The 23,941-nt window shown below is 40.5% G+C and overlaps 1 protein-coding gene and 3 non-coding genes across 7 annotated transcripts in view; 3 read left to right on the top strand and 1 right to left on the bottom strand.

Moving 5' to 3' along the window:
* The first annotated feature begins 181 nt into the window (after window positions 1–181).
* On the top strand, window positions 182–254 carry trnak-uuu (transfer RNA lysine (anticodon UUU)). The gene has a single exon. It is a non-coding gene; the product is annotated as a tRNA-Lys (tRNA).
* A 2,213-nt stretch (window positions 255–2,467) lies between these two features.
* trnak-uuu (transfer RNA lysine (anticodon UUU)) lies at window positions 2,468–2,540 on the top strand. Its single transcript has one exon. It is a non-coding gene; the product is annotated as a tRNA-Lys (tRNA).
* A 1,009-nt stretch (window positions 2,541–3,549) lies between these two features.
* trnak-uuu (transfer RNA lysine (anticodon UUU)) lies at window positions 3,550–3,622 on the top strand. The gene has a single exon. It is a non-coding gene; the product is annotated as a tRNA-Lys (tRNA).
* Window positions 3,623–4,343: 721 nt separating this feature from the next.
* The window catches only part of sgsm1a (small G protein signaling modulator 1a), a 35,300-nt gene continuing 15,702 nt past the window's right edge, over window positions 4,344–23,941 (bottom strand). The window contains exons 7-26 of one of the 4 annotated variants that reach the window (XM_049578870.1): window positions 22,854–22,999; window positions 22,163–22,300; window positions 20,089–20,213; window positions 19,418–19,485; window positions 19,093–19,256; window positions 18,528–18,663; window positions 18,284–18,427; window positions 17,596–17,725; window positions 17,045–17,109; window positions 16,280–16,425; window positions 14,194–14,322; window positions 13,923–14,099; window positions 13,558–13,623; window positions 12,185–13,393; window positions 11,951–12,075; window positions 9,086–9,168; window positions 8,843–8,952; window positions 8,586–8,682; window positions 8,007–8,174; window positions 4,344–5,999 (exon numbers count right to left, since the gene is read on the bottom strand). In XM_049578870.1, the coding sequence (XP_049434827.1) occupies window positions 5,911–5,999; window positions 8,007–8,174; window positions 8,586–8,682; window positions 8,843–8,952; window positions 9,086–9,168; window positions 11,951–12,075; window positions 12,185–13,393; window positions 13,558–13,623; window positions 13,923–14,099; window positions 14,194–14,322; window positions 16,280–16,425; window positions 17,045–17,109; window positions 17,596–17,725; window positions 18,284–18,427; window positions 18,528–18,663; window positions 19,093–19,256; window positions 19,418–19,485; window positions 20,089–20,213; window positions 22,163–22,300; window positions 22,854–22,999 (3,515 nt within the window). In that variant the 3' untranslated portion in view covers window positions 4,344–5,910. The remainder of the gene's footprint in view (window positions 6,000–8,006; window positions 8,175–8,585; window positions 8,683–8,842; window positions 8,953–9,085; window positions 9,169–11,950; window positions 12,076–12,184; window positions 13,394–13,557; window positions 13,624–13,922; window positions 14,100–14,193; window positions 14,323–16,279; window positions 16,426–17,044; window positions 17,110–17,595; window positions 17,726–18,283; window positions 18,428–18,527; window positions 18,664–19,092; window positions 19,257–19,417; window positions 19,486–20,088; window positions 20,214–22,162; window positions 22,301–22,853; window positions 23,000–23,941) is intronic. The other 3 variants (XM_049578871.1, XM_049578872.1, XM_049578874.1) reach the window with 3 other exon arrangements.

Here is a 23,941-nt window from a genome sequence, read left to right as displayed (position 1 = left end):
GTGAAACAAGCGTTTCCTGTTTCAAATGCTGCTGTTAGCGTCTGCGTAGTGTCTTAATACGTGATAGCAGTTGTCATACAACTTAGCGTAAGTCGCTAGCAAAATGCAGCCAAGAAAACATTTTAAAAAAATCATAAACATTGGATTTATGATCCATAAAGGCAGCCATTGATCTCAGAGCGCCCGGATAGCTCAGTCGGTAGAGCATCAGACTTTTAATCTGAGGGTCCAGGGTTCAAGTCCCTGTTCGGGCGTAGAGTTTTCTTACGACAGGATTTACTGAATGACCAGTGCCACCCAATCACATTTAGCCATTGCCATCATTCTGCAAAACTGACAGCCAATCACCATGGCACTTCTCCAAAATTCACCATCTTTTCGCAACCAATCACCATTGAGCTTCTCTATTTGTTTTCACCTTGTTAACCCAATGACATAACAAGGTGAAATGAAGGCATTTATTATAGATTTATTTGATCAGCGAGGAAGCTGGCCAGCTAAAACTTGATAATTGCAGAGAAGAAATGATAAATCACAGGGGGTTGTCTGTATTTTTGTTATGCTGTTCTCTGTTAGCTAGATCACTACAGGACATCTATTGCTGAGTTTAAGTTTTGCATATTTTCTTACTTGTTTATATCAATATTATTAACAATATCTAACATTGTAACAGATTATTGAGCATTAAACTTTTAATCTGAGGGTCGAGGGTTCAAATTCATGTTCTGATAATAATCCCCATCTGCACAGTAGATAATGGTAGTGTAATTTTAAATCACTTTTAAAGACCAAAAATTGATTGATATATTTCATGCATTTAAGAAAAATAAGCAAAACAAATAACTCAATGCTGACAGATGTTGCATTAAATTTGGTATTTGGAGTATGCTGATTTTGTTTTTCTATCATTACAGGACAGAAGCTTTGATTACATGTTTTACCATTAGGAGCAGTGTTGTTTTTATGGTCACAAATGTATGTGTGTGAGAGAATTGAGGTAAGTTGGGTGAGAAAGTGTATTACCTATTCTGTATAATCTCACCAGCCACTTTATGAGGTACACCTCACTAGTACCAGGTTGAATCCCCTTTTGCCTTCAGAACAGCCTTAATTCTCTGTGGCATACATTCAACAAGGTGCTGGAAACATTCCTCAGAGATTTTGGTCCATATTGACATGATTGCATCACACAGTTGCTGCAGATTTGTCAGATGCACATCCATGATGTGTATCTCCTGTTCCAACACATCCCATAGGTGCTCTATTGGATTGAGATCTGGTGACTGTGGAGGCCACTGGAGTACAGTGAACTCATTGTCATGTTCAAGAAACCAGTTTGAGATGATTTGAGCTTTGTGACATGGTGTGTTATCCTGCTGGAAGTAGCCATCAGAAGATGGGTACACTGTGGTCATAAAGGGATGGACACGGTCAGCAACAATACTCAGGTAGGCTGTGGTGTTTAAACCATGCTCAGTTGGTACTAAGGGGCCCAAAGTGTGCCAAGAAAATATCCCCCACACCATTACACCACCACCACCAGCCTGAACAGTTGACACAAGGCAGGATGGATCCATGCTTTCATGTTGTTTACACCAAATTCTGACCCTACCATCTGAATGTGGCAGCAGAAATCCAGACTCATCAGACCAGGCAACGTTTTTCCAATCTTCTACTGTCCAGTTTTGGTGAGCCTGTGTGAATTGTAGCCTCAGTTTCCTGTTGTTAGCTGACAGGAGTGGCACCTGGTGTGGTCTTCTGCTGCTGTAGCCCATCTGCTTCAAGGTGCGACGTGTTGTTGGTTCAGAGATGGTCTTCTGCAGACCTTGGTTGTAACCAGTGGTTATTTGAGTTACTGTTGCCTTTCTATCATCTTGAACCAGTCTGGCCATTCTCCCCTGACCTCTGGCATCAGCAAGGCATTTTCACCCAGAGAACTGCTGCTCACTGGATATTTTCTCTTTTTCAGACTGCCACATGGTGGGCTGTTTACTTATTTGCATTAACAAGCAGTTGAACAGGTGTACCTGATGAAGTGGCCAGTCAGTGTGTGTTGTAATAGATTTGCTCTGTATTTCTACAACAGAACTTATGTATTTATACCCAAATAACTGTAAAAACAGGGGACAAGCAAACTGTACCTTTCTGAGAACAATGACTGACCAGAATGTTTTTTCTTGAACGTGCAGTAACAAACACTTCAACATTGCATGCAGGCATACAGAGCTACTCAGACAACACAATTAGGCTATATTGTTGCAGTGCTTTCAATAATTCCTCCATTAATTGGTAATTAGATTGTACTCTCGATGACAATTAAAGTTTATAAACCTTAAAAAGAATTATTCTTCTCCTTTTGTTTTAATCACATATTAGGTGATATTTGACAGGTTTCCAACAACTAGTAAAAATTGCGACATCGGGGATCGATACTTCGATTCCTGGATCCACAAGTGCAATTCTCAGAGCCCGGATAGCTCAGTCGGTAGAGCATCAGACTTTTAATCTGAGGGTCCAGGGTTCAAGTCCCTGTTCGGGCGGTAGAAGTTTTAAAGCCCCAACCCTACCACCGGCTCTAAGAGTGAAGGTATTGTGAGTCAAATGCAGATCACAATGATGGTACTACATACAGGTGGTTAAAAATTATAATGATTACCAAGCGCACCTCTCTGTTCAGCCTGTAAACTGTAGCCCGATGAATCTATGTGTCACAGCCACTGCACCATTTTCATTATGGACAATAAAACTGACATAAGCATACATATTTAAAGGAGTAAATGGACAAAAGAACAGATTAATGCTGAAATAAATATAATAATACATTTTATTCATAGCCACCTTTCACAATACTCAATGTCACCTTATGAGCAAAGATAGAGAAAATGAAAGCTCTTAAAAAAGTCAATGAGGTACAGAATAAAATGACATAAAATAAATAAATAAATAATAAAAGTAACGTAACAACAAATACAATTTCAGGAAAACAAGTTTATAGTTAATAAAATTCTGTGTAAATAGTGGACGTGTGTGACTACACAGATGGGAGTCAAACTGAATAGGCTAGTTGAGTGACTATATAGGCAATGAATGACACGCGGGAATGTTGGTAACTGAGGCCAAAATCAATAATAATTTATGGGTTAAAATCATATACGGAATATTTTCACTATGCATGAAGTTCATTACAGCGTATGAATAATATTCTATAGATCACATTTTCTCATGATGTCCTTTGGAAAACATGAAAATATAATTAGCGTACTAACAGAAAACAATCACCCATTAAATGTGCCTGCACTACAAACAAAGACAGACCCTCACATCCTGAGACACGACACAGTTAAACTTACCTTTGATATTAATTCATTAGGCTTCATTGATAATTAGATTGTATTCTCGACGACATGTAAAATATGTAAACCATTCTCCTTTTATAATCTTATATTAAGTGATATTTGACAAGTTCTCAACAGCTGATAAAAATTGACAGACGTTTTCCAATCGGGGATCGATCCTTCGATTCCAGGATCCACGACCTGCCCTGACAGAGCCCGGATAGCTCAGTCGGTAGAGCATCAGACTTTTAATCTGAGGGTCCAGGGTTCAAGTCCCTGTTCGGGCGGCCGAATTTTTAAAAGTACCCCCACGCCAGAGGCTCTGAGAGAGAAGGCACTGAGAGTTACATGTTGACCACAGCAAGGTAATGATCACATTGGTGACGCTAACATGCAGGTATAATGATTACCATGCTCACCTCCCTGTTTAGCCCATGAACTGTAGCCCTGTGAATCCATGTGTGACATATTTTGCACCATGTGGAAAATTAAAATTGCCAAGAGTGTAAATAAATAAAGGAATACATAAACAAAAGGACGGAGTAATGCTGAAATAAATATAGAAATAAAAAAAAAACGTTTATTTCTGTATTTCTGTGTTAATAATGTATGTCTTTATTTGTGTATTTATTTCAGTATCTGTTATCTATTTGTACACATTTATTTATATATTGAAAATTAAATAATTTTTCATCCTCCATGGATAATATGAAAAACTTTGCAGATTACCAAAATAATTCTTATTCATCTTGAGTGGGACGTGAATATCGACACCAGATTTCATGAGAGTCCATCCATTAGTTGCAATGATGCAGTGTGAGGATCACCAGAGTAAGAATTCATCTCCTGGGGGATTTATGGACCCACTGCCTTCATGATGTATTCCTGTCTCTGTCTCTCTCACTTCAGAATAAAACACACACATTACAACATGTTTTGGAAAAATAATGATGCTTCCATTTTTATTGTTTTATTATAAGAACATATACCATTTAATATATATATATTTATATATGAACTCTTAGTATAGAATTTGATTGTTTTACAATAAACATTTAGAACTGGCCACAAAATAAAAATATCAGCTTTACAAATGAAGCAGCATCTGAACGAGAAAATGAATGAATAAATAAATAAATACCAAATAAATGTTACAATAAATTAAAAATTAGGTTTTCAGACAGTTAGCATTCACAAAGAAACACCAATATTAAAAGCAAATCATCCTACCACATTCATGGAACAACACTTGACCAACTGAGTGACGATTTAGGCGATGAATGACACGCATGGATGTTGGTAAATTAGTAATAATTTATGTGTTTAAATCATATACTGTATCATGTATGTCCTCACAAGCCCCAAATCTGCCAAAACATCAAACTGTTTCTCTCATAACATCATCTGTACCTTTCATTTCCATGTCTCTGTCTGAGTCACTCTCACAATAAAGAATCTTTATAATGTGGCACCACAAAACTTTTCAATTGGTCACTGTGACTAAAATATTTTCACTGTCTCGTCTCATCTTCCTGATTCATAATCATATTCAAGCTGAAATTAACTTTTAATTCAACAAACAGGCGTTGGACGATACGCGACAAAAGTCAAGGTGAGTAAACTGCACAATTTACAAAATATACAGTGGTTCACTGGATAATGAAAAATAACTGGAGACTATCAAATCAGGCTTGTTGCTTTATATAAATCTGCGCCCAGACATCCGTAAGTCACTTAAATATTCGGTTATGAATTACATAATATAATCCTTTAATAAACACACGTTTCTCTCAGTACAGTACGATTCACACATAACAAATAAAGACGATATTTGGCAGACGAGGCAGCTCAATCAAAACATTAAAAACACTGTTGGATGCTAAATCACTGACATGGTGCTAAAAGCTAAATTATTCTTAATGTGTGTTAAACAGAAGTGGAGGTTAAGTTACATTTTAGACTATAAGTCAGTGTTCTGGATCAGTCATCAGTGAAAAGTAGCTTAATTTTAAGTTGTTGTATTTAAAGAAAATTCAAAGTCTGCTGATGTTCTTTCCGTCATTAAGGGGTAGGACCAGGGGGATAACTTATATATATTTAAGGTTAATCTTGTACACTCTGACTATTAAAATAATTATTATAAACTATTATCACAATGTATTTTTCTCATAAATATAGTCTCTGGTGGATTTCAGCTCTGCCTTTTGGTTTGAAGTGTGCAACTAAGACCATCCTTGTCTCAAAATATTAAGTGCACTCGGGTTAAGATCGACACTTGAGGGATTTCTGACAAAATATTTAGAAATTAGAGAAATGCTTTTTCAGATACATATTTGTTTTCACTTGAACATACTGACAAATACGAAGCATATTATTCTCATACACCTGTTGACAACACAAACGACACTGTGGATATGGTCAGTAAGGCTCATAGCAGCAAACTGTGATTGTAAAGGCTTTGTGTTATGTGTGTGTATATGTGTGTGTGTGTGGGTTTGCTCAGATGTATTTTAGTCTTGCGCTGCTACAGCCGGTCACACTTTACTTGGAAGGAAAAAGAAGACAAACAGCACCATCACTTGTTCTCTATCAGCATCTGCACCTTGCACACCAGATCTCTGGCCAGGGTCAAAATCTGCGTTATCTTGTGGTGCTCAGCCATTTCTGAAAGACAAAGAAACATACAAGTTTAATTCTTCTCCTGAACAAATTTGCCTAATTCAAACTACACAAATAGCTGAATTTATTTCCCCAAATGTCTGGAGAACATCTGAGCAGACGTGTCACAACTAGTCATCATAGGTTGTGATTTGACATTTCTTAATGGTGGGTAAGTTTACATGCACACTAATATTCCTCTATTCTGAATTTGACTTGTCATGTGAACAGTATACTCCGATTAAGATGTGGAATATGTCGGTACTTCTCGGGTTTTATTGCATTATTTGGACATGTATACAGCGCATTCGGAATATGCGTCTCAATGTGGGTTTTTACCAAAGTTTGCGACACACAGTTTACTGTCGGCTCTGTGTGTTGTCATGGATACGTTGCACACAAACCAAGTTGCCAATAGTTTGCAAGGCTGTGGGGTAGAGATGCACGCCCAGAAGAAAAGCCCACATTTCTGTTCTGAAGAAGAAACACACCTACGTTTAAACATCATGAAAGACTTGGATATAAACAAGGAAAAAGAAAGGCTGTGTTCACAAGGTCCAACATGTCCGCCACCAGTAGGAAACTGTTCAAAAATACTATTTTGAAGCAAAATCCCAAGTGGCTCCAGCTGTTCTACTTTTTTTTTTTTTACGTGATAACAACATGCTGGGGCACATTAAGCGGAGTTTACACAGCTGCATGTGAATGGGAATATTAGTGGAATATTTATTTTTATTAGCCATATTAACAGTTTAGGGGGAATATTGTCTTCTTTGGAATAATCCATTGTGCTCGAAATTCAGGAAAAAAAAGACCACTGACACGGAAAAGTGCAGTGAAAAGGTCATTTTTGTGTGTCAACATATACACACAGCAACATGGTGGCACACACACTGAACCATAAGCAGAATTATCTTTTCATCAGTTTTCCTTTATACAGTGTTTTAGTCATGTTTGTGTTGTGAAACATGCTGTAACATCGTAGCTGCCATTTTAATTTCCACTTCCATTCAGTTCATATGTGATTGATAGAAGTCTCTACAAGCATGCGTATCTCCTTCTTCATGCTATGCTGTTGGCTGTGGTGGTTCACATGATTACACACCATAGCCGGTGTGTATGTTATTGTAATGAGCAAAGATAAGCAAGACAGTTGACTCATTTTATACATTGCTTCTCCTCGCAAATTGTGCCTTGGTACTTGATGTAGGTCCTCTGGAGATGCCTGTGAATCTCAGAAACTTCCCATTTGCTACCCATGTTTTCCTGAGCAGATACACTGGGAGGCATTAAGATCAGAATTGGGAAATCTGTTGTCACCTTTCGATTTCCAAATCTTTCCAACTTCCTGCAACAAGTTTCCTTTGGATGGTTTATGTTACACCTTTGTAATCTCCACGCCAAAGCCAACATGACCCTGATGACATCACGTGGGTTATTTACTCAGACTTGACAAAGCTCCTTCAAAGCCACACACATTATAAAACTGCTTTGGCAGGCCAAGCAGTTCTCCCCACGACGAGTGAAGTGATTTGTAATGTGGATATATGTTACCAGTACTTAAAACTAGTAACTATTGTTGTGCTCAAATCTGTCCGTAACAAAGGTTTGAACTGAAGTTGGCAAACGGGCCTGTTCTCTGCCCCTTCAGCCTGGAACCAGTGGCAGACAGATTTGCAGCGAGATCAGCTGATCCCAACTGGGGCATCTTAAAATGTAGTGATAGGTTTGGAGGCAAATTCATTTGTAATTTGTAATTACAGCTAGATCAGTTTCCTCCTGTGTGACCTTTTAGATATATGAAGCTGTTTATTGATACTGTACTGTTATGTTAGGCTGCTTTCTTGGCCAGGGCTCCCTTGAAAATTTCATAATGTTAATGGGACTACCTTGTTAAAACAATACTACTACTACTACTGCTACTACTACTACTAATATCAGTGGATTGCAGCTTTAACAGGGATAAGGAGTTACGTATTTGAGTAACGTCAGCTGTAAAGCGGCATGTTTTACCATTAAAGAATTTAATAATGTCAGTGAAGTCCATGTTGTTCTCCAGGATGATGTCCCTGTAGATCTCCACCAACGCCAGGGCGATGAAGAGGACAAAGTGACTAGAAGAGACATACTTGGCTGCCCAGATGGTTTCCCACACAGCAAACACGTCATCGTACACCAGCTCTGGAAGACAAATCACACAAAAAGAACAGGAGTCGAATTTGTGGGCTGGGATGGGAGGCGAGCTTGCAGGAAGTGGAGTTATCAGCGGAGAGAGATAAGAGCGGAAGCAGGTGTTCGGGTGGGAGAAAGGATATAATGAGAAACCCCGGTGAGAAAACAAGTCCATTGTTGAATCTTCAGTATAAAGCCAGATTAATTATAAAACCTATCTCTGCAGCTGCAGTTCATGGCAATTACTTCACAACTCCCAGGAACGGTTTTCCAAAGATATAGCTGACTTCCAAATCCTTTCCGAGCCTGAGTAACTAAATGTGTTGTTAGCAAGCTGCCAAGTGGTTTGGCATCTTATCCAATTCAATCTCCTGCTCCTCTAATTGGCACAAACTCTTTCGCACCATGCTGTCACTTTACCTCGCTTGAAGTCTAAGAGAAACCAGCGGTAGCAGAAGTAGAAGTGGGTGTAGTCTCCGTTCTGGTGCATTAGCTCAAACAGCTCAGAATCCAGGATCTACGCAGAGAAGGGATCAGAGGAGATTCAGGAGATAAATAATAAGAGTGGCAGTGGAGGAAAAGTGTGGAAGAGTGGGGGCGTTTTCTGGTAATGAATGGATTTAGTGATACTGGACCACTACAGTGTGTGTGTTAAGACTTTACTGGTGCTCTGTCACCTGGATTAGAGAGCGCATGTTGGCAAAGTGAGTATCCATAGCTCCTCCGTGTGGAAAGTTTTGATTCATTCTCTTCATGAGCTCAGTGAAACAGCTGAAGGCCATGGCCTCTGAAAGGAGGAAACGCACAGAGGAAGCTGGAGTGAGAAAAGTGAGTGGGCTAACTGTCCTCTGTTGTTCCATCAATAACTGTAAAAAATACACCACGTGTCAGAAAAGAGAAGCGATTCAGTGTTGACTCACCATCATCCAGAATGACTAGGAGTGGAGCCAGCAGATCACACATGCCCTGCACGTAACCGATGTCAAGGTGCCTCCAGATATAGCTGTAAATATACAACCACGAGACGTGAACTCGGCTGTTTTTATCTGTCACTCATACGCTGAGTCAGACACTGCTCAGGATTCAGAGGTTTTTCCACATTTTCTTCAATGCTGAAAATATGTTTTAAAAAAAAAAACATTTTGTCCTGAGGCACTCATTTATCCTGTTACGGTTGGCCCTTTGGTTGTGTTTATGTGGAGGTGCACTAGGGAAAAATATGAATCTATTACTGTTAAAGCTACAGTTGGTAATTTTGATAAAAATAACTTTATGTCATATTTGCTTTCACTACATCCTCACAGAAGAATGTAAGACAGATAATCCGTGAAAAATATCATGCCCCTCCTCCCACTCGTTTTTGCATCTAATGGCATTTTCTAGAATTGACCACAGCTCACAGAAAACAACCAATCAGGGCCGAGGAGTCTCTAACACAGCTGTCAATCAAGTCAACCACTGCTGTCAAACTACCAAAATAGGCAGCGCTGATTAAATATGAATCAAGATTCTATTACTGCATTGCCTTCTTGCCCCAGATGTTTTCAGAAACATATTTTAGTGTACTGTTCAGCTGTAAAATGAGAACATTTGTGATCTGGCAGCTATATTGGAGACACAGCATACTAGCCAGAGCTAATGCTCTCACTTTCAGTACACTAAAACATGTTTATGAAAACATTCAAGGAGAGACATAGGCCATGCAGTAACAGAATCCTGATTCATATTTGATCAGCACTCCCTAGTTTGACCGAAGTTAACGAGCCGTAATTGACCTGATGGACGCACAGTTGGTTGTTTTCTCTCACATGCAGTAATGCCATTAGAAGCAAAATGAGTAGCAGAGGATTATGATTATTTTCACTGACTGTCTGTCTCATGCACTGCTGTATGATTATAGTGACGTTTCAGAAAATATGATAAAAGGTTGTTTCATAAAAGTTACCAACTATGCTTCAAAGGATGAGCCTGACATCATACTTATATTTTTCTTATGTTCAGCAAATCCTATGAAAATACTAAAACCAATAATGTGTTTTCCTTTCTCTCATTACTTTGTCTTGCCTTGCCTGTCTGTGGCACTCAGCTCTGAGCCCATTTTTTCCTACTGAGACTCTTAATCTTATGACAGGCCACACACATATAGTATCAAATATAAAAAAGGCTGCATAATTTCCTGACACAGCTATTGACGCTCTAGACTTAAGTGAATGTTATTCAAAAAGGTGTAAATCACGCATTTGTTTCAGCTGTGGATTGATACACGTTTAGTGCTCCACTGAGTATTTACAGCAGAAAGGTGTATGTGGGATGAACTTAACAAATAAACAACACATGCCTTTATTTCAAGCTCACCTGACTATTGTAATGCACTTTTTACTGGCCACCAAAACAAACACCACTGAGAGACTTCAGCTCATTTAAAACTCTGCTCTGCACTGGCTTCCTGTTACATCTAGAATTGATTTTAAGGTCCTCCTCCGTGTATACAAAGCCCTAAATGGGCTGGGACTGAGCTACATTGCTAACTCCTATGTTGACTATTTGCTTCTAAGAACACTGCAATCATCTGCTGCTGGTTTACTGAAGGTTCCCAGAAACAGCTGGAAGAAGATCAGGGATGCAGCCTTTGTCACTTACGCCCCGAAGCTATGAAACACACTACCTGTAGATATCAGGGAAGGTAGCTCCCTAAATGTTTTTAAAAGAAAGCTAAAAATGTATGTGCCCACTTTAGCCTTTAACTAGCTCTGAATTTCCTAATACAGCTCTGAGACTTTTTTAAAACACTTTTTCTTTCTATTGCACTTCACGCTGCTGCAACTCTTTTAAAATCTTACATGATTTTATGATTTATAGTTTTACAATTCTAAGATTTTCTGAATCAGTTCTGTTTTATGTTCATTCTGTCTATTTTCATGTGAAGCACTCACTGTTGAGATTGTCCTTATTGATCACTTTGTGCTGCATTTCTTGTATGAAAAATGCTATATAAATTAAGTTTAGTATCATTATTATTACTTGTGACAGCGTAGGATGTAAACATTTATGGCGTCGACCTTGGCTGAGCTGTAACATTAGCTAGCTCAGTGGTGCTAGGTGAGCTAACAGTGTATGCATTCTTTCTTCTTTGCAGTAATACAGTTGGTGGGTGTAGTTCTGTAGAAAGAAAATAGTTCCTACGTGAAACTGCTCACAACAAGGTCTGTGGACTACCTTGAGTAACCAGGTCGTGATTTCTGAAGAGAGGCATTGCAGTTGAGCCATTCAAAAGTATTTTGCCATCTAGTTCCATTATACTGGAGAGAAGGCAGACATCTCTACGATCTATATCTCCAACACGAAGCAACTCACACTAAAACAATCTAGACTCCCTGATAGGTAGCACTACAGGTAAGAGGAATATGTATGTTTGATTTTGGGTTGGACTGTCCCTTTAATTTTTTTTTTGGACAACAATGGATATCTGTGGTAGAGAGGAATAAGCTGCATCAAGCTTTGGCTACACAGAAAATACTTGGCTTTATCATGAGGATTTGTCAACAGTAAGTGCAACAGATAATATAGCCGGTCCTATCCTTTAATATAGAGCATTTATTTGATATGAATAAGATAAGAAGTGAAATGTTATGATGCAGTGGTATGAATATGGGGGAGGGAATGTTATTATAGTCCAAACATTTACATTCATACTGGCAGCTTTGAAAGGTGAGCAGGCCATTTTCTGTACATATGAAGATGGTAGAATGAGCATGTTTGCAGCCCTGATGCTGTCAGTGTTTTACCTGCACATGATGTTGCGCAGTTTCTCCAGGTTGGCAGGAGTGAAGTACCAATAGTTTCGGTCACAGCGCTGGACATCCTTTTCAATGCGGTGCAGATTTAATGTGTACAAGTCCAAAAGCTCTTGCTGAAAAATACAAAATGATAAATGAATGAATAGATAAAAGAACTCATATTAGTGTTGACACAGCATAAATGAATTCCAGGAAAAAAAAAAGAAAAAAAAGTGTGCATACAGAGAAGGTACTCCCAGCAGATTCTTGAGAAGTGGCTTCAGTCTTAGTGTCTTCAGACCCAGCCAGAGAGTCAAAGTTAGGGTAAAGGCTCTCCATCTCTGGCTCCTCACACAGGATGGACTTTGTGCTCTCTGGACTGGGCTTCCCCCGCTCCTCCTCCTGCCTGAGCTCCACGTGGGGCACCGAGTCCTCCGAGAAAGATGATGTATCACAACGTCCCTTCCTGTTCCAAGGCACCATGGAAACTTTGGCTTTGGGGATCTCCTCCATCTCTATGGCTGAAGGAGACTCGTCAGATTCAGTCATGACCTGAGCCTCATCTGTCTGAGAGATAAAGAAGGGCTCTCGTGCTCTCGCTCCCCCGATGTCTGCTGAGAGAACCAGGTTCTTTTCAACGGAAGCCACGGGATCAATGGATATATTTTCTCTCTTTTCTGCCAATAAAACCTCTTGTGGTTTACGTGTCTTTGATTCGTCCATTTGCGTCGTCTTTTCCACATTTGTTTCTGCAGTGTTCTTAAGCTTTGACATTTCATCAATACTAACTTCTACTTCTTTTTTAAGACTTTGCTGAACAAGTTCTTCTTTTGATTCAGTTGCAGCTGCTGATACTGTCACAGTATCCTCATCAAGCACTTCTTTTTCTGTTTCCTCTAAAGATTTAATTCCTTTAATGTCTGCCTGTGCGTCTTCATCTTCACACTTGGGCCACTCTGTTTTAATTGCTCCAGACTCTTGAACAGTTTCTTGTGTTTTTGGCGGCAGACTTGTCTCTTCCTCGGCCTTCATCAGCTCTTCAGTAGTTTCTGTCGTTTTGGTCACATCAGGTGCTTCCTCCTCCTCTTTATTCTTCACTTGTCCTTTCACCTGGCTGTCCATCTCCTCTGTCAGACCTCCACTCTCTACCCCTGTTGGTTTGACTGCTGCAACTTTTGGGATTGTATCTGGTGCAGCGCTGTCCTCCGTGCTGAGCGAGCCGTCCGACAGGCCGGAGGTGACTGAGAAGTTGCGTGAGGAGGGATGTCCGGAGTCAGGAGAGCTTGTCCCGTTCTGCAGAGCACCATTGGGTATCTTTGGCACCTGTTTGGCCTCCTCGCTCTTGGGCTCCGTCTCGATCTGGTCAACCTCCTCTACCGATTCAAACACCTGAAAGAACAAGCCAAAGGGAAGCAGGCTACTCCAGGGGAAGGGATGGGAGGATGTGAAGAACTAGCAAGGGAGAGAATACAGGGAGTATTGGTTCGGAAAGTTGAGATCAGATGCATTACTTGAGGATCAGGATATCGGAAGTCTAAACACTCTGACAGAAGTGCCATTTAGTTTGTGTGAACGACCATCTATGCAGGCTGTGTATTATGGTGAGTGTTTGATACCTGTGTGCTGCTGCTTGAGTCACTCTGCAGGCGAGCCAGACTCTGTCTGTCTGAGCTCTGGGAGGACTGGGAAATAAAGATATTCAGGACAAGATATTAATGTATACAATTTTTTTTCACTGATATGCAGGAATACTGATTTAGTACTGCACATTTGTAAAGTTGCAGGAAAAAGAAAGGTAAAAAGTTCTAAGCATGGGTCAGGCCCCAAAAATGCTGGGTTCTACATTTCCCATGGCCTTGTCTTTCATAATGCAGATTTTTGTCAATAAAAATGGTTAAATTACTTTACCTAACCCTAACTTAGGTGATCTATGCTACATTTATTTTCTAACTCTGAATATAAGTGTGCCTTAATGCCTCACCTCATTGCTTACAGTGGAGCTGTGGTGGATCATCTTCTGACTGTCTATGCTCGCCCCGGAGGAGCACTTCGCTAATGCCACAGCATGCTGCTCCTTCTCCCGCTGACGAACAATCTCCTCACAGCCGAGCCACTCGTGCATGGTCTGTTGGTAGCACACTCTGACCTGATCATCCACCTGGGGTGAGGGGTGAGGGGTGAGCGATCAAGGGTCAGCGGTTCATGTGGAAAATGCATTGGGACACGAAGCCATAATTGTGGAAACTACAAACCTCTTTCCTCTCAGCCTCTGACATTCCAAACTGGTAATGACCCAGCAGGAATGGCCACACCTCTTTACGCAGCGAGGCATCTACACCACCGAAGTAGACCAGACGAAGCAGCTCCTTCTCCTCGTATGCCTGAGGACACAAGTAGTTGTTTTTTTTAATCAATCTGGATTTTCCCCTTCATTAAAAAGACAATTATCTCTCCCTGCATGTTTAAAACATCCAAGAGTGCTTCAGAACAACAGCATTAACAACATGGCAGCCTGTCGACGAAGGCCTCTTAGTAGCCTTTACTGTCAATACAGATGATGATTATTTCATCCAACAGGGTGGTAGATGGGGAAGACAACAGGCTCTGGTACATCTCCTAACTGTGATTATACAGTATGTATTAAAATTATTAAATTATTATTAAATTATATTAAAATCAATACCATGGTATTATTTTGGGGGGATGCGGTGACGGTATGATATCACAGTATCGTCCTCTCTCTTTTTTTTTACACCTTAAATAAAACAATTTAAAAAGCCAGTCTAAGCAAGTCTAAGATGGAAACTATTTATCATCAGAAGTAAACGGGTTGCCAATCCATCTATTACTGTGTATAAAACGTTATATAGTATGTATAAACGTTAGAGGGAAGGGGGAGGGCCGGCGGCGCCCGGGCCCCCTTCTCCCGCAGGCCTGGGTTTGGCGTGGTTGACCAGGCCGCCTCCATCACGTAGCGAGGGAGGTGCCGGCCGCCGGGCCCCGTTCTGCCACCGTAGCCGGAGTACTGCGGTGTGAAGATAACCTTCAAAAGCAGAACCGCGGCTCATGTTTACTGTGGTAAGTTATCGTCACCGCGAATACCGCCCAGCCCTAGTATGTGCTTATTGTTTTAAACTGTTCTACATATCCTACTTGTAGTATGTTTACTGTATGATGTGCTGATGCATCTTCAAATGTAAGTCCTGATTAAAAACAACTGTCTTCATCTGTTACATAACCTGTTATCTACGGTTTAATTAAGCATTTAAAGGGTTATGTTGTGTCTGTCGCAATGACTGTATAAAACAAATGACGTAGCTACTCATTGGTTTGTGGACTCCTGTTTTAAACCTCGGGTTTGGCATTTTGGTGGTCACCATCTTGATTTTTTGGAGCCAGAGGTGACCCTATCTGGATGAGAGGGGGGAGCTGTCTTAAAGAGTATGGTGACAACTCGCAGACAGCCTGACACTCCTGCCCTTCAATATGCTTAACATTAAGCCTTATCATTTAAACGGGTGAGTTATATAAAAATTCACCTCCTTGTATAGTTGTTATGAGAAGGGAAATTAGCTGCAGAGACCAAAATTGTTTGTACCAAGCTGTTAACATTTTTTTTTTAAATTTTATTTACTGGGCATTTTAGAGCCAGCCTCAAGTGGCCATTTAAAGAACTGCAGTTTTTGGCACTAACCACTTAATTTTGGCGGTTGCTGCTTGGTCTCTTCACATAGGTTACATTTTGATACAGACTGGTCTGGGTTTTAAAAGATAACTCAGAGGAAACATATAAATAGAGTAATTAGTTTAAATAAATATTAAAAAAGTAATTATTCTAAATTTAACAACTTATATTTTAGGCCGTGGTCATGTGATGACAACTGAGGCATCTCCATAACAAAGCAAACTCTATCCTCTAATTGTGAGATGAGGCTGAAAGCTCTTTGTCAAACTGTTGTTTATACAGTCAGTTAATTGAGCCACTTTTTCACTGTTGTTTAAAAAGAAGAGTTTGAAAAAATGTGCTAATAAAACACATATGTTCAGGTCAACTCTCCATGGCTGCAGGTAAATGTAACTAATGTCCAAATAAACCGTAGATGTGGACTTTGAGCCTGACAGACCCATTAGTCTTTCTTCATGCACTCTGTTGTGAGACTAAGGACGTGAGCCACATGATTAGCAGAGGATAAATATGTACAAGAGAGACGAGTGACAGAGTGAAAGAGATAGCCTGGGAGTGGACAAGCATGCATGTGTGTGTTTGTGTGTGGACACCATACTGTCAGCAGCATTGTGGAGTCTGTGTTGCAGTGCTGTGACACCAGAGATGCTTACTGTGCAGTCCTGGAGGAACGTCTGCCACACATCTGTGGTGAGCCCTTTGTAGGCATCGCACGGCACGTCGGGCGCCACAATGGTGTGATTGACGAGAGCAGAGAGGTGTGTACGCACAGTGGACAGGTGACGGCAGTATGCCAACCCTGGTTGACAACACAGTTCATTACTTAATGGCTCTGCAGATGCTTGTGATAATTAAAACGAGGAAATGATGCACTACTTCCAACACATTTTCACAGTGGATGTGAAGATATACTTATATTTAGAGAGGACCTATTATGCTCACCTTCAGGTGCAAACTTGTAGTTAAGGTTTCTACTAAAACATGTGAGCATGCTGTAAGGTGACAATACACTTAATTTACATTATACTGAACACCTGTATTCACACTCTGTCTGAGAACAACAGTGGAAAACAAGTCTACATGTTTTCCTGATGTTAGCATGTAGCTACATGTAGCAGTGTAGGCTACACAGTGCCAGAAACAGATAACCATATAAAGAAATCTGGCAAACTATGATGTCATGCTGTAGCTTAAGTAGAAAAAAAAATGTTGAAAACAGAGCATTCAGAACGATAGGAGAGCTGCGGTTGCTGCTTTCGGAGATTCATTTTACACAAGTTTACCTCATTATATGAAAATTATGCCACATTTAATATAAACATCCTGCATTGCAACACTATATATAATACGCTAAATATGAAAAAGCATAAAAGGTCCCTTTTAAGGCTTTTCAGTACAAACAGTATGCAATCACTTACAGCCATAAAATGCACGAGAGATGATCTGATTCTTCATGTTGTCGCACAGCATCTTTAGAGGAGCCCTGCAGGAAGACACAGCACAGAGCATTTCACTTGTGTGGAGGAAACACATTTCTCTTCTCTTTCCTTAAAAGACTATCATTAAACTAATCACCTAGCACACAAGAAATTACTCACATTGTCACGAGATACAATATCTAGTGTGGAGATTATTACAGTGTTGAGTCTAACCTTTCATCAGTCAAATGATTTCACATTGTGCTGCCATATAGCCCAGAGGCTTGCCTTTTTTAATAGCCTTCAACCGTTTTATCTGTCTTGCTTATCACCTCATTTTCCAAACGCATTCTCATGTCGCTGATCTAAATGTCACATGATTGTCTTCTGGGTAATTGCTACTTTCTTGTGTCTTTGCTGCTCCCCCAGTTTTGTCTGTATTGTTGCAGATTTCTGGTTGTCACTGAGGGATGTCAGATTTTTGTCTTCAGCAGTTTCCCTGTCACGATCTGACACAACTCAGTCTTGCTTGAAGCACGCTCGTCTCTCACCTCTCGTGGTTGCACCCTTTGGGCGTCGCCCCATCAGAGAAGCTCCCCTGAGAACAAGAGGAACACGAAGACTTCCTGAGAGTGGGATGCCACATTGTAGCTCCCTGATCCATCAAGTCTGGAGGAGTCACTGCAACACGCACACACATACACACACATAAACACACATCATCATTGTCACTTAAAAGGCATTATGCTGCTCAGGCTCTCAACAACAATTACATTTGTACGTAGATGATTTTAACACAGCTGGAAACACTTTGCATAAGCAGAATTATGCTTGTCGATTGTGATCTGCTGAAAGCACTTCAGTGTGTTTGCGCCTGATTCCTGTTAGAGCAAAGATGAAGCATATAAACAAAATCATTGATGCAATCTGGAATTGATGCGCAATATGAAAGCATGAGGCCATCAAATTCAATTACGTTATTATAGAGAGAAGGATCAATTGACCATGAGCCATATTCGATCAATCAGCTGTCCACCCACCGGCTGTTGAAAGGTTACTGCGCTGTAATGCAGTAAAAAAGGTGTGACACAAGGCGACAGGGAGTGGGTGGGGCTTTAATAACGGGAAAACATCAATAAACATTGCCGTAGGCGCAGGACAGGCCGGGAGGATATTAGATGCAGAGAGTTAAAGCAAGCTGACAGACGGACAAAATAAGCCGAGGTGTGACAGTGTTACAGCTGCTTCCTGTGAATGAGGGAGATTCTTCAGGACAGCTGCAGGACCTCTTGGGTACAACCAGGGTCCCTGTTTTGGAAGAGGACTGTCCACTCAGTTGAAGGGAGAGGGAGGAAGTCAGACGGGGTGGATGGGTTACAGTCACTGTAACAAACAACGAGTAACACTTTCATAAAAATGCAACAATCTAGAGAGGCACATGGGCGCTGCTCAGGTTTATTTGCTTCTCTAGAGGGAATCTCACCAAACTCTGACTGGCTGTTTGGAAAGAGGATGCGGAAGACATAGTCCGTGGCCTCGTCCTCCTCCTTATCTGAGACAGAGTCTGTGGATCCAGATCCCTGAGGAACCCTCTTCCGCAGCTTGGGAAACACCTTCCCCTGTGATGAGAATATAACTGCTATTAAACTAATGCCAACAACAAAAAACTCTCAACCATTAGAGCCCTGCTAAGCCAACCATGTGAATTAAAGATGATGAGTGTCTGCGTGCTTAAGCTTATTAATAGTGGCTGAACATACGTGGGTGGTTTTCATTATTCTGTTTAGCTGCAGATACTCAGCCCGACAAAGAAATCCATTCATTAAGATTTTTTTTTGTGTGGCAGTGCAGAGCAAACATTAAGCCACGCATTCATCAGTATCACTCTAACTAATATTACAACCACGTAGTGCACCTCTCTCTAAATGTCTTTTGCATTGATTTATTGATCAGATAAGGTTAATTGTGCATTTTGGTCCTCTTCTTTGCAGAACAATGCCTGATATATGTAATTGGTGTTTTGGATGTTACTCCTGCTGGGTGCTGACCTTTCCCCTCTGGGACCAGAGCGGAGGGTCCAGCTGGCCATGTGGCAGCAGGCCATTCTCCAGGCAGGAGAGGAACTGGAGCAAGTGGCCTCCTTTTGGGAAGCGAAATGGAGGTCTCTGAATCCCATCCTGACTGACCAGCACCACCGTGCCCCCACTGTCAACTGTAGAAGATACAGAGATGGTTTCCTTTGTTTAACTATTCATAATATCTTTTTACTTGACAGCTGCTTTAAATTGCAGACAGTGACAACAAATAGAAAAAGCAGTAAAAACACCTGACGCTAAAATTGTGGCGTAAAGACAAAGGTTTGTGAGGACGCACCTTGTTGATGACAGTGCAAGTAAACAATCTCCCCTAGAGGGATTGTCATGGCATAGTCCCAGTATACACTGAAAAACACCAAGCACACAAATAAAATAATAATGATAAATCAATAAAATAATGACCCAGTCTTGTCATAGCACTCCAGGTGAGTCACCAGCTGACAGTGAAAAGCAAATCCATAGGAAAGGTTTATCAGCGTGAGTCGAAATCTCAAGGAACATTAATTTTATGGCTAATAAAGAGAGTAGTCAGGAGTGTGCGCACAGATGAGCAGGAGCAGAGATGGCTAATGCAATGATCAATTTTTTTTTGGTGAGAGGAACCATGTGCAGGCACAGGAACATAACACGGTTTGCAGGGTTTGAGAGATGTCTGACAGTGTCTCAGTCAATAAACCATCTGCTGGCTGCTGCTCTGCTGAAAATAAGCCTCATCACATCAGCAGCACTGACTCCTCATACTGAGCCACACACAAACGCACTGCATTATTCAGTAACACCCGAGTGTTACACAAACAGCAGCCGAGAGACGCACACATGTATGGTAGAGTTAACATGTCTTTGAAGAAGCATGTCAGATATTCTGGAGGGAATATAATCAAAGGCAGGCTTAGCAGTCAGACACAATCACCGTAATCATAATTCATTTGCAGCTGGATAATTTTGCACCTGCGTTCGTAGTCTAAGTCTCCAACAGAGCCATTCATGAGCTGATTGGGCGTCCACTTCAGTGTCATGAGGTCAGCATTCTGGTGCAGAGAGAGGTAACCTGGGATTGCCTCCATGTCGTCCCTCTGAAACAACCAGGAGGACAGATGTTTGCATTTGATGCAATAATAAAACATATGTTGGAAACCACCTGTAGTGAACACGGTTACAGTAATCAACTGCTTACATGAATCAAAAAGCTTTGGACAGAATCATTGTGATAGAAATATTGTTTAAATAACTCATCCATAGTAATCAAGGAGTCTGCTTACAGTCTCTTCATACAAGACAACATGTAGAAAATCAATATGAATCTATGGTAGTTTTTTCTTTTCTTTTTTTTTTTACTCTATTCTCACTTGGCCTCGCAGTAACCTGTCTGCTTCTGGCTGGCTGCCTGAGGCTGGTGCTGTGTGCACATTGAAATCATCACAGGAACAAGAAAGTTGTTCTCTCTCAATGAAAACGTGATCTCCTTGAGGCTTATGGCTACTAGTGACAGAATATGATGGCGCACGGCGAAAGCACCTGTGGTTGAAGCCGCCCTCATCATGTAAATTGCCCGGTCATTTAATGCCCTCGTAATCAAAAATCTGAACTGTATTTTGAAAAAGTCAATAAAATCAAGTAAATAGCGAAGCTGTCCATTTTATTACATTATATTCATCTAATAAATATACAAATGTCAATTATTTGGTTATCTTATTTATAGATTTTATAAATTTTGTTACAAAAGCTTATGTAGAAAAAGCGTATAATTATATTTCAACGAGCTACTGACTATTTAAAAAAAATGTATGTAAATGTAGATGGGTTTGCCTTTTTGAGGACAAATAGCAAATGGCACCATTTTTAAATCAGGCACATTCTTTTTTTGTATTATTCCTCTTTGAACACAGGAATAAATTCAAGGTGGCAATCTGAATTACTTGCAAGGGCCCACACTCTCTACACCTCACAGGCCCCAGCGCAACAGCACTGCCTGCACTGTCTATATTTACGCCCCTGTTCTAAGTAGTTTTCTGTATCAGTATGTGTGCACGTGAAGAAGACTGCATTGTCAGTTGAAAATGCTAAGGGGGGCAGTCTTGCGCATGTATATCCATTGATAACACATTAACAAAGAACTTCCGTAAATACATCACAGTTATTGCAGCATACTCAGAAAATATTCTGTCCGAATCTGTTGTTGCTGACAGGATTTTTTTTTTCTTATTAACCAGAGAGCACATTAGGCTCTTATACAGTGTTCTGAGATGTATGGGATGACAAGATGTAGACCATTGTTTTATTCAAGGCTTTAACTTGGAAAGAAATATTCCTCTGGTTTTAATGAAGCTCAGCTTAAGTTCAATCAGGAAGACTTTCTTTGTGCTCATCCATTCACAATTCTCTCTATCCCACTCCTACCGCGTCCTCTAATCAGCTGACTGTGGGCATTCAGTCTACTAGTTATGCAATCAAATTTTGCCACGATCTCAAACAGCCAATCCGGATGCTACTCCACCCCATTCACATCCAGCCATCATATCCAGAGTCTAGGACGGGCTCACCAAAAGCCCATTCCTCTGTTCATCCAGATCATCAGCACTTCTCCATCTTCTTCTCAACTCATGTTTGCCACCTCAACTATGTATTCATCCCCCTCCTTAAATCATACCATCTCTATGGGGTCTAATCATCAAAGACTTTCAAAAATTTTAATTCTTGTGAGCACATTTTAATAAATATTCTTTTTACTATAAAAAAAAATTAGTCTCTCCTGATTCAAATGATACGATTCAGCTGTGACTTTCTATAATATGTCGGACCCAAATGTTTATAAAATGTTTTTGCTGCAGATTTCAGATAGTGTGAAACAAATATTTTCATCTTCTGTAAACTTCAAACTTTTGTGGTGTATGCTATAAACTCTATGTATTGGAAATGTTCAAATGCATTAAAAAAATAAAAATAAAACTGAGATATTATATCTGCAGGTTGTCGTACCTATACATGTATTTCTATGAGTGACTAAGAGGCATCAGACAGTTACCGGTTGTACGAGCACATTGTTTTTGCCAAACAGTAGGGTCACCCTGCTGTTTTGATGCAGCGACTCCACATATTCACGAGCCGATGGCGAGGGGGAAGGGCGTTCATCCATGCTGCTGCTGGAGTGCCGCTTCTGGATCTGCACCACAGACACAAAATACACAAATAAGATAACAAACACCAGGGCTAAACTGATGACTATCTTTGCAGAATAAATTACGGCTGGCTGGTCACAGTAAAGCCATTTTCCATTGAAAGATCTCCTTTTTAAATGACTCAAGATAAGAGAACATTCATTCATGTGCACCGATGCATCCTGTCTTGTTCCTGTTGGTAAAGACCAGTCTACATTTCCTTGGAGTACACACATACAAATACACAGCACCACTCAACTGTAATGAGCGTTGTGATACTGTAAGATTGGCTGAGTTGACCTGGTTCACTGATGAAGACTGAACAAGTGTGAAGGTCTCAGATATGCTCTGTTCTTTCTCCTGGGACATGCTGTGCTTCATTTTACGCAGTAATCTTAGCAGGTCCTCGTTAATCAGACAGGCAGCATCTCTGAGGGGAATAAAACCGATCAGACGCACCACTAAACCTCTGTCTGCTAGAGACACGTGGGATAAAGCAAAGGGAGCCTCGCACTAATTCTGCATGTTCATATACTGTGTTACCAGTTTTATACTCACACACAGTGCAGGCCTCTTAGTGGGAGAATCCTGTCTGCAGTGGCCACCATGGATACGATGTCTTTGCACCAACTCGTCAGCAGACGGGTCTGTCCAGAAGTGGTCGGCTGTCTTCATCTTTGTGTACTCCAATGCGCAGGGTCCAACTGTCACAATGAAGATGAACAGTTACACAGCGCAGACACTGCCTATAAGATTTCATTAACTAATTATTACTATTGGATTATCTTAAACATCAATGAGGGCACTCAGAAACAGAGGAACAGAGGGAGGACAGCTTTGTACTTAATTTTTCAGAGATGTACCATAACAAGCCTCAGATGAGCTCCACTTTCATCCAACATAAAGGTACAAAGAATTTCATCATCGTTTGGAGGAATTAGTTCCAAAGCTTTTTGGCTTGTAACACTTAAGATGACAGACTCCTCCCACCCCAGACACAAACTCTTTGAAACACTCAGGCAGGAAGCTGCAATCCATCAGGACCAATGCTTCACACCACAAAAACAGTTTTATCCCATCTGCAGCTGGCCTCATCAACAACTGATTCTTAAAATATGTTTTGCCTTCTTGTGACCCCTCATTACAAGTTGTGAAAGCCAACATTTAGTAGTCAATTAGAAATAGAATAGAATAGATCTTTATTGTCCACCATGGGTGGAAATTTGTCTTCAGCTCACTAAAGCACAAAGACAACACAGTAAAAAGCAGACATAAAGTCAATAAAACAAACACACAGAGTCATTACAAAACACTTAACACATTAAATCGGCTCAGTGTCTGTGTGTGGTTTAAAACTCATCAGTCACGTTATTGAGTTAAAGGATACTGATGGCACTTGAGATGAAGGACTTCTTAAATACATTTTTGGTCGCCAGAGGGACTTTCTAGTGCCTCCTGGAGCTCAAGAGCTCAAACTGGCTGAAGAGAGTGTGGGAGCTATCTGCCAATAAAGAGTTTTTACCTTCCCACAATGTTTTTAAAATACTTTTTAGGGACATGAAGATGCAAGATTAAAAAAGGAGAATATTGTGTGGCAGAAATCACAACCCACAACCCCTCAGATTCAACTTGTGACTCTCTTAGTT

Source organism: Epinephelus fuscoguttatus, linkage group LG6, assembly GCF_011397635.1.
Source record: "Epinephelus fuscoguttatus linkage group LG6, E.fuscoguttatus.final_Chr_v1".
Taxonomy (NCBI): domain Eukaryota; kingdom Metazoa; phylum Chordata; class Actinopteri; order Perciformes; family Serranidae; genus Epinephelus; species Epinephelus fuscoguttatus.
Note: the sequence above shows the minus strand (reverse complement) of the source record. Positions and strands in the feature narration are given on the sequence as shown.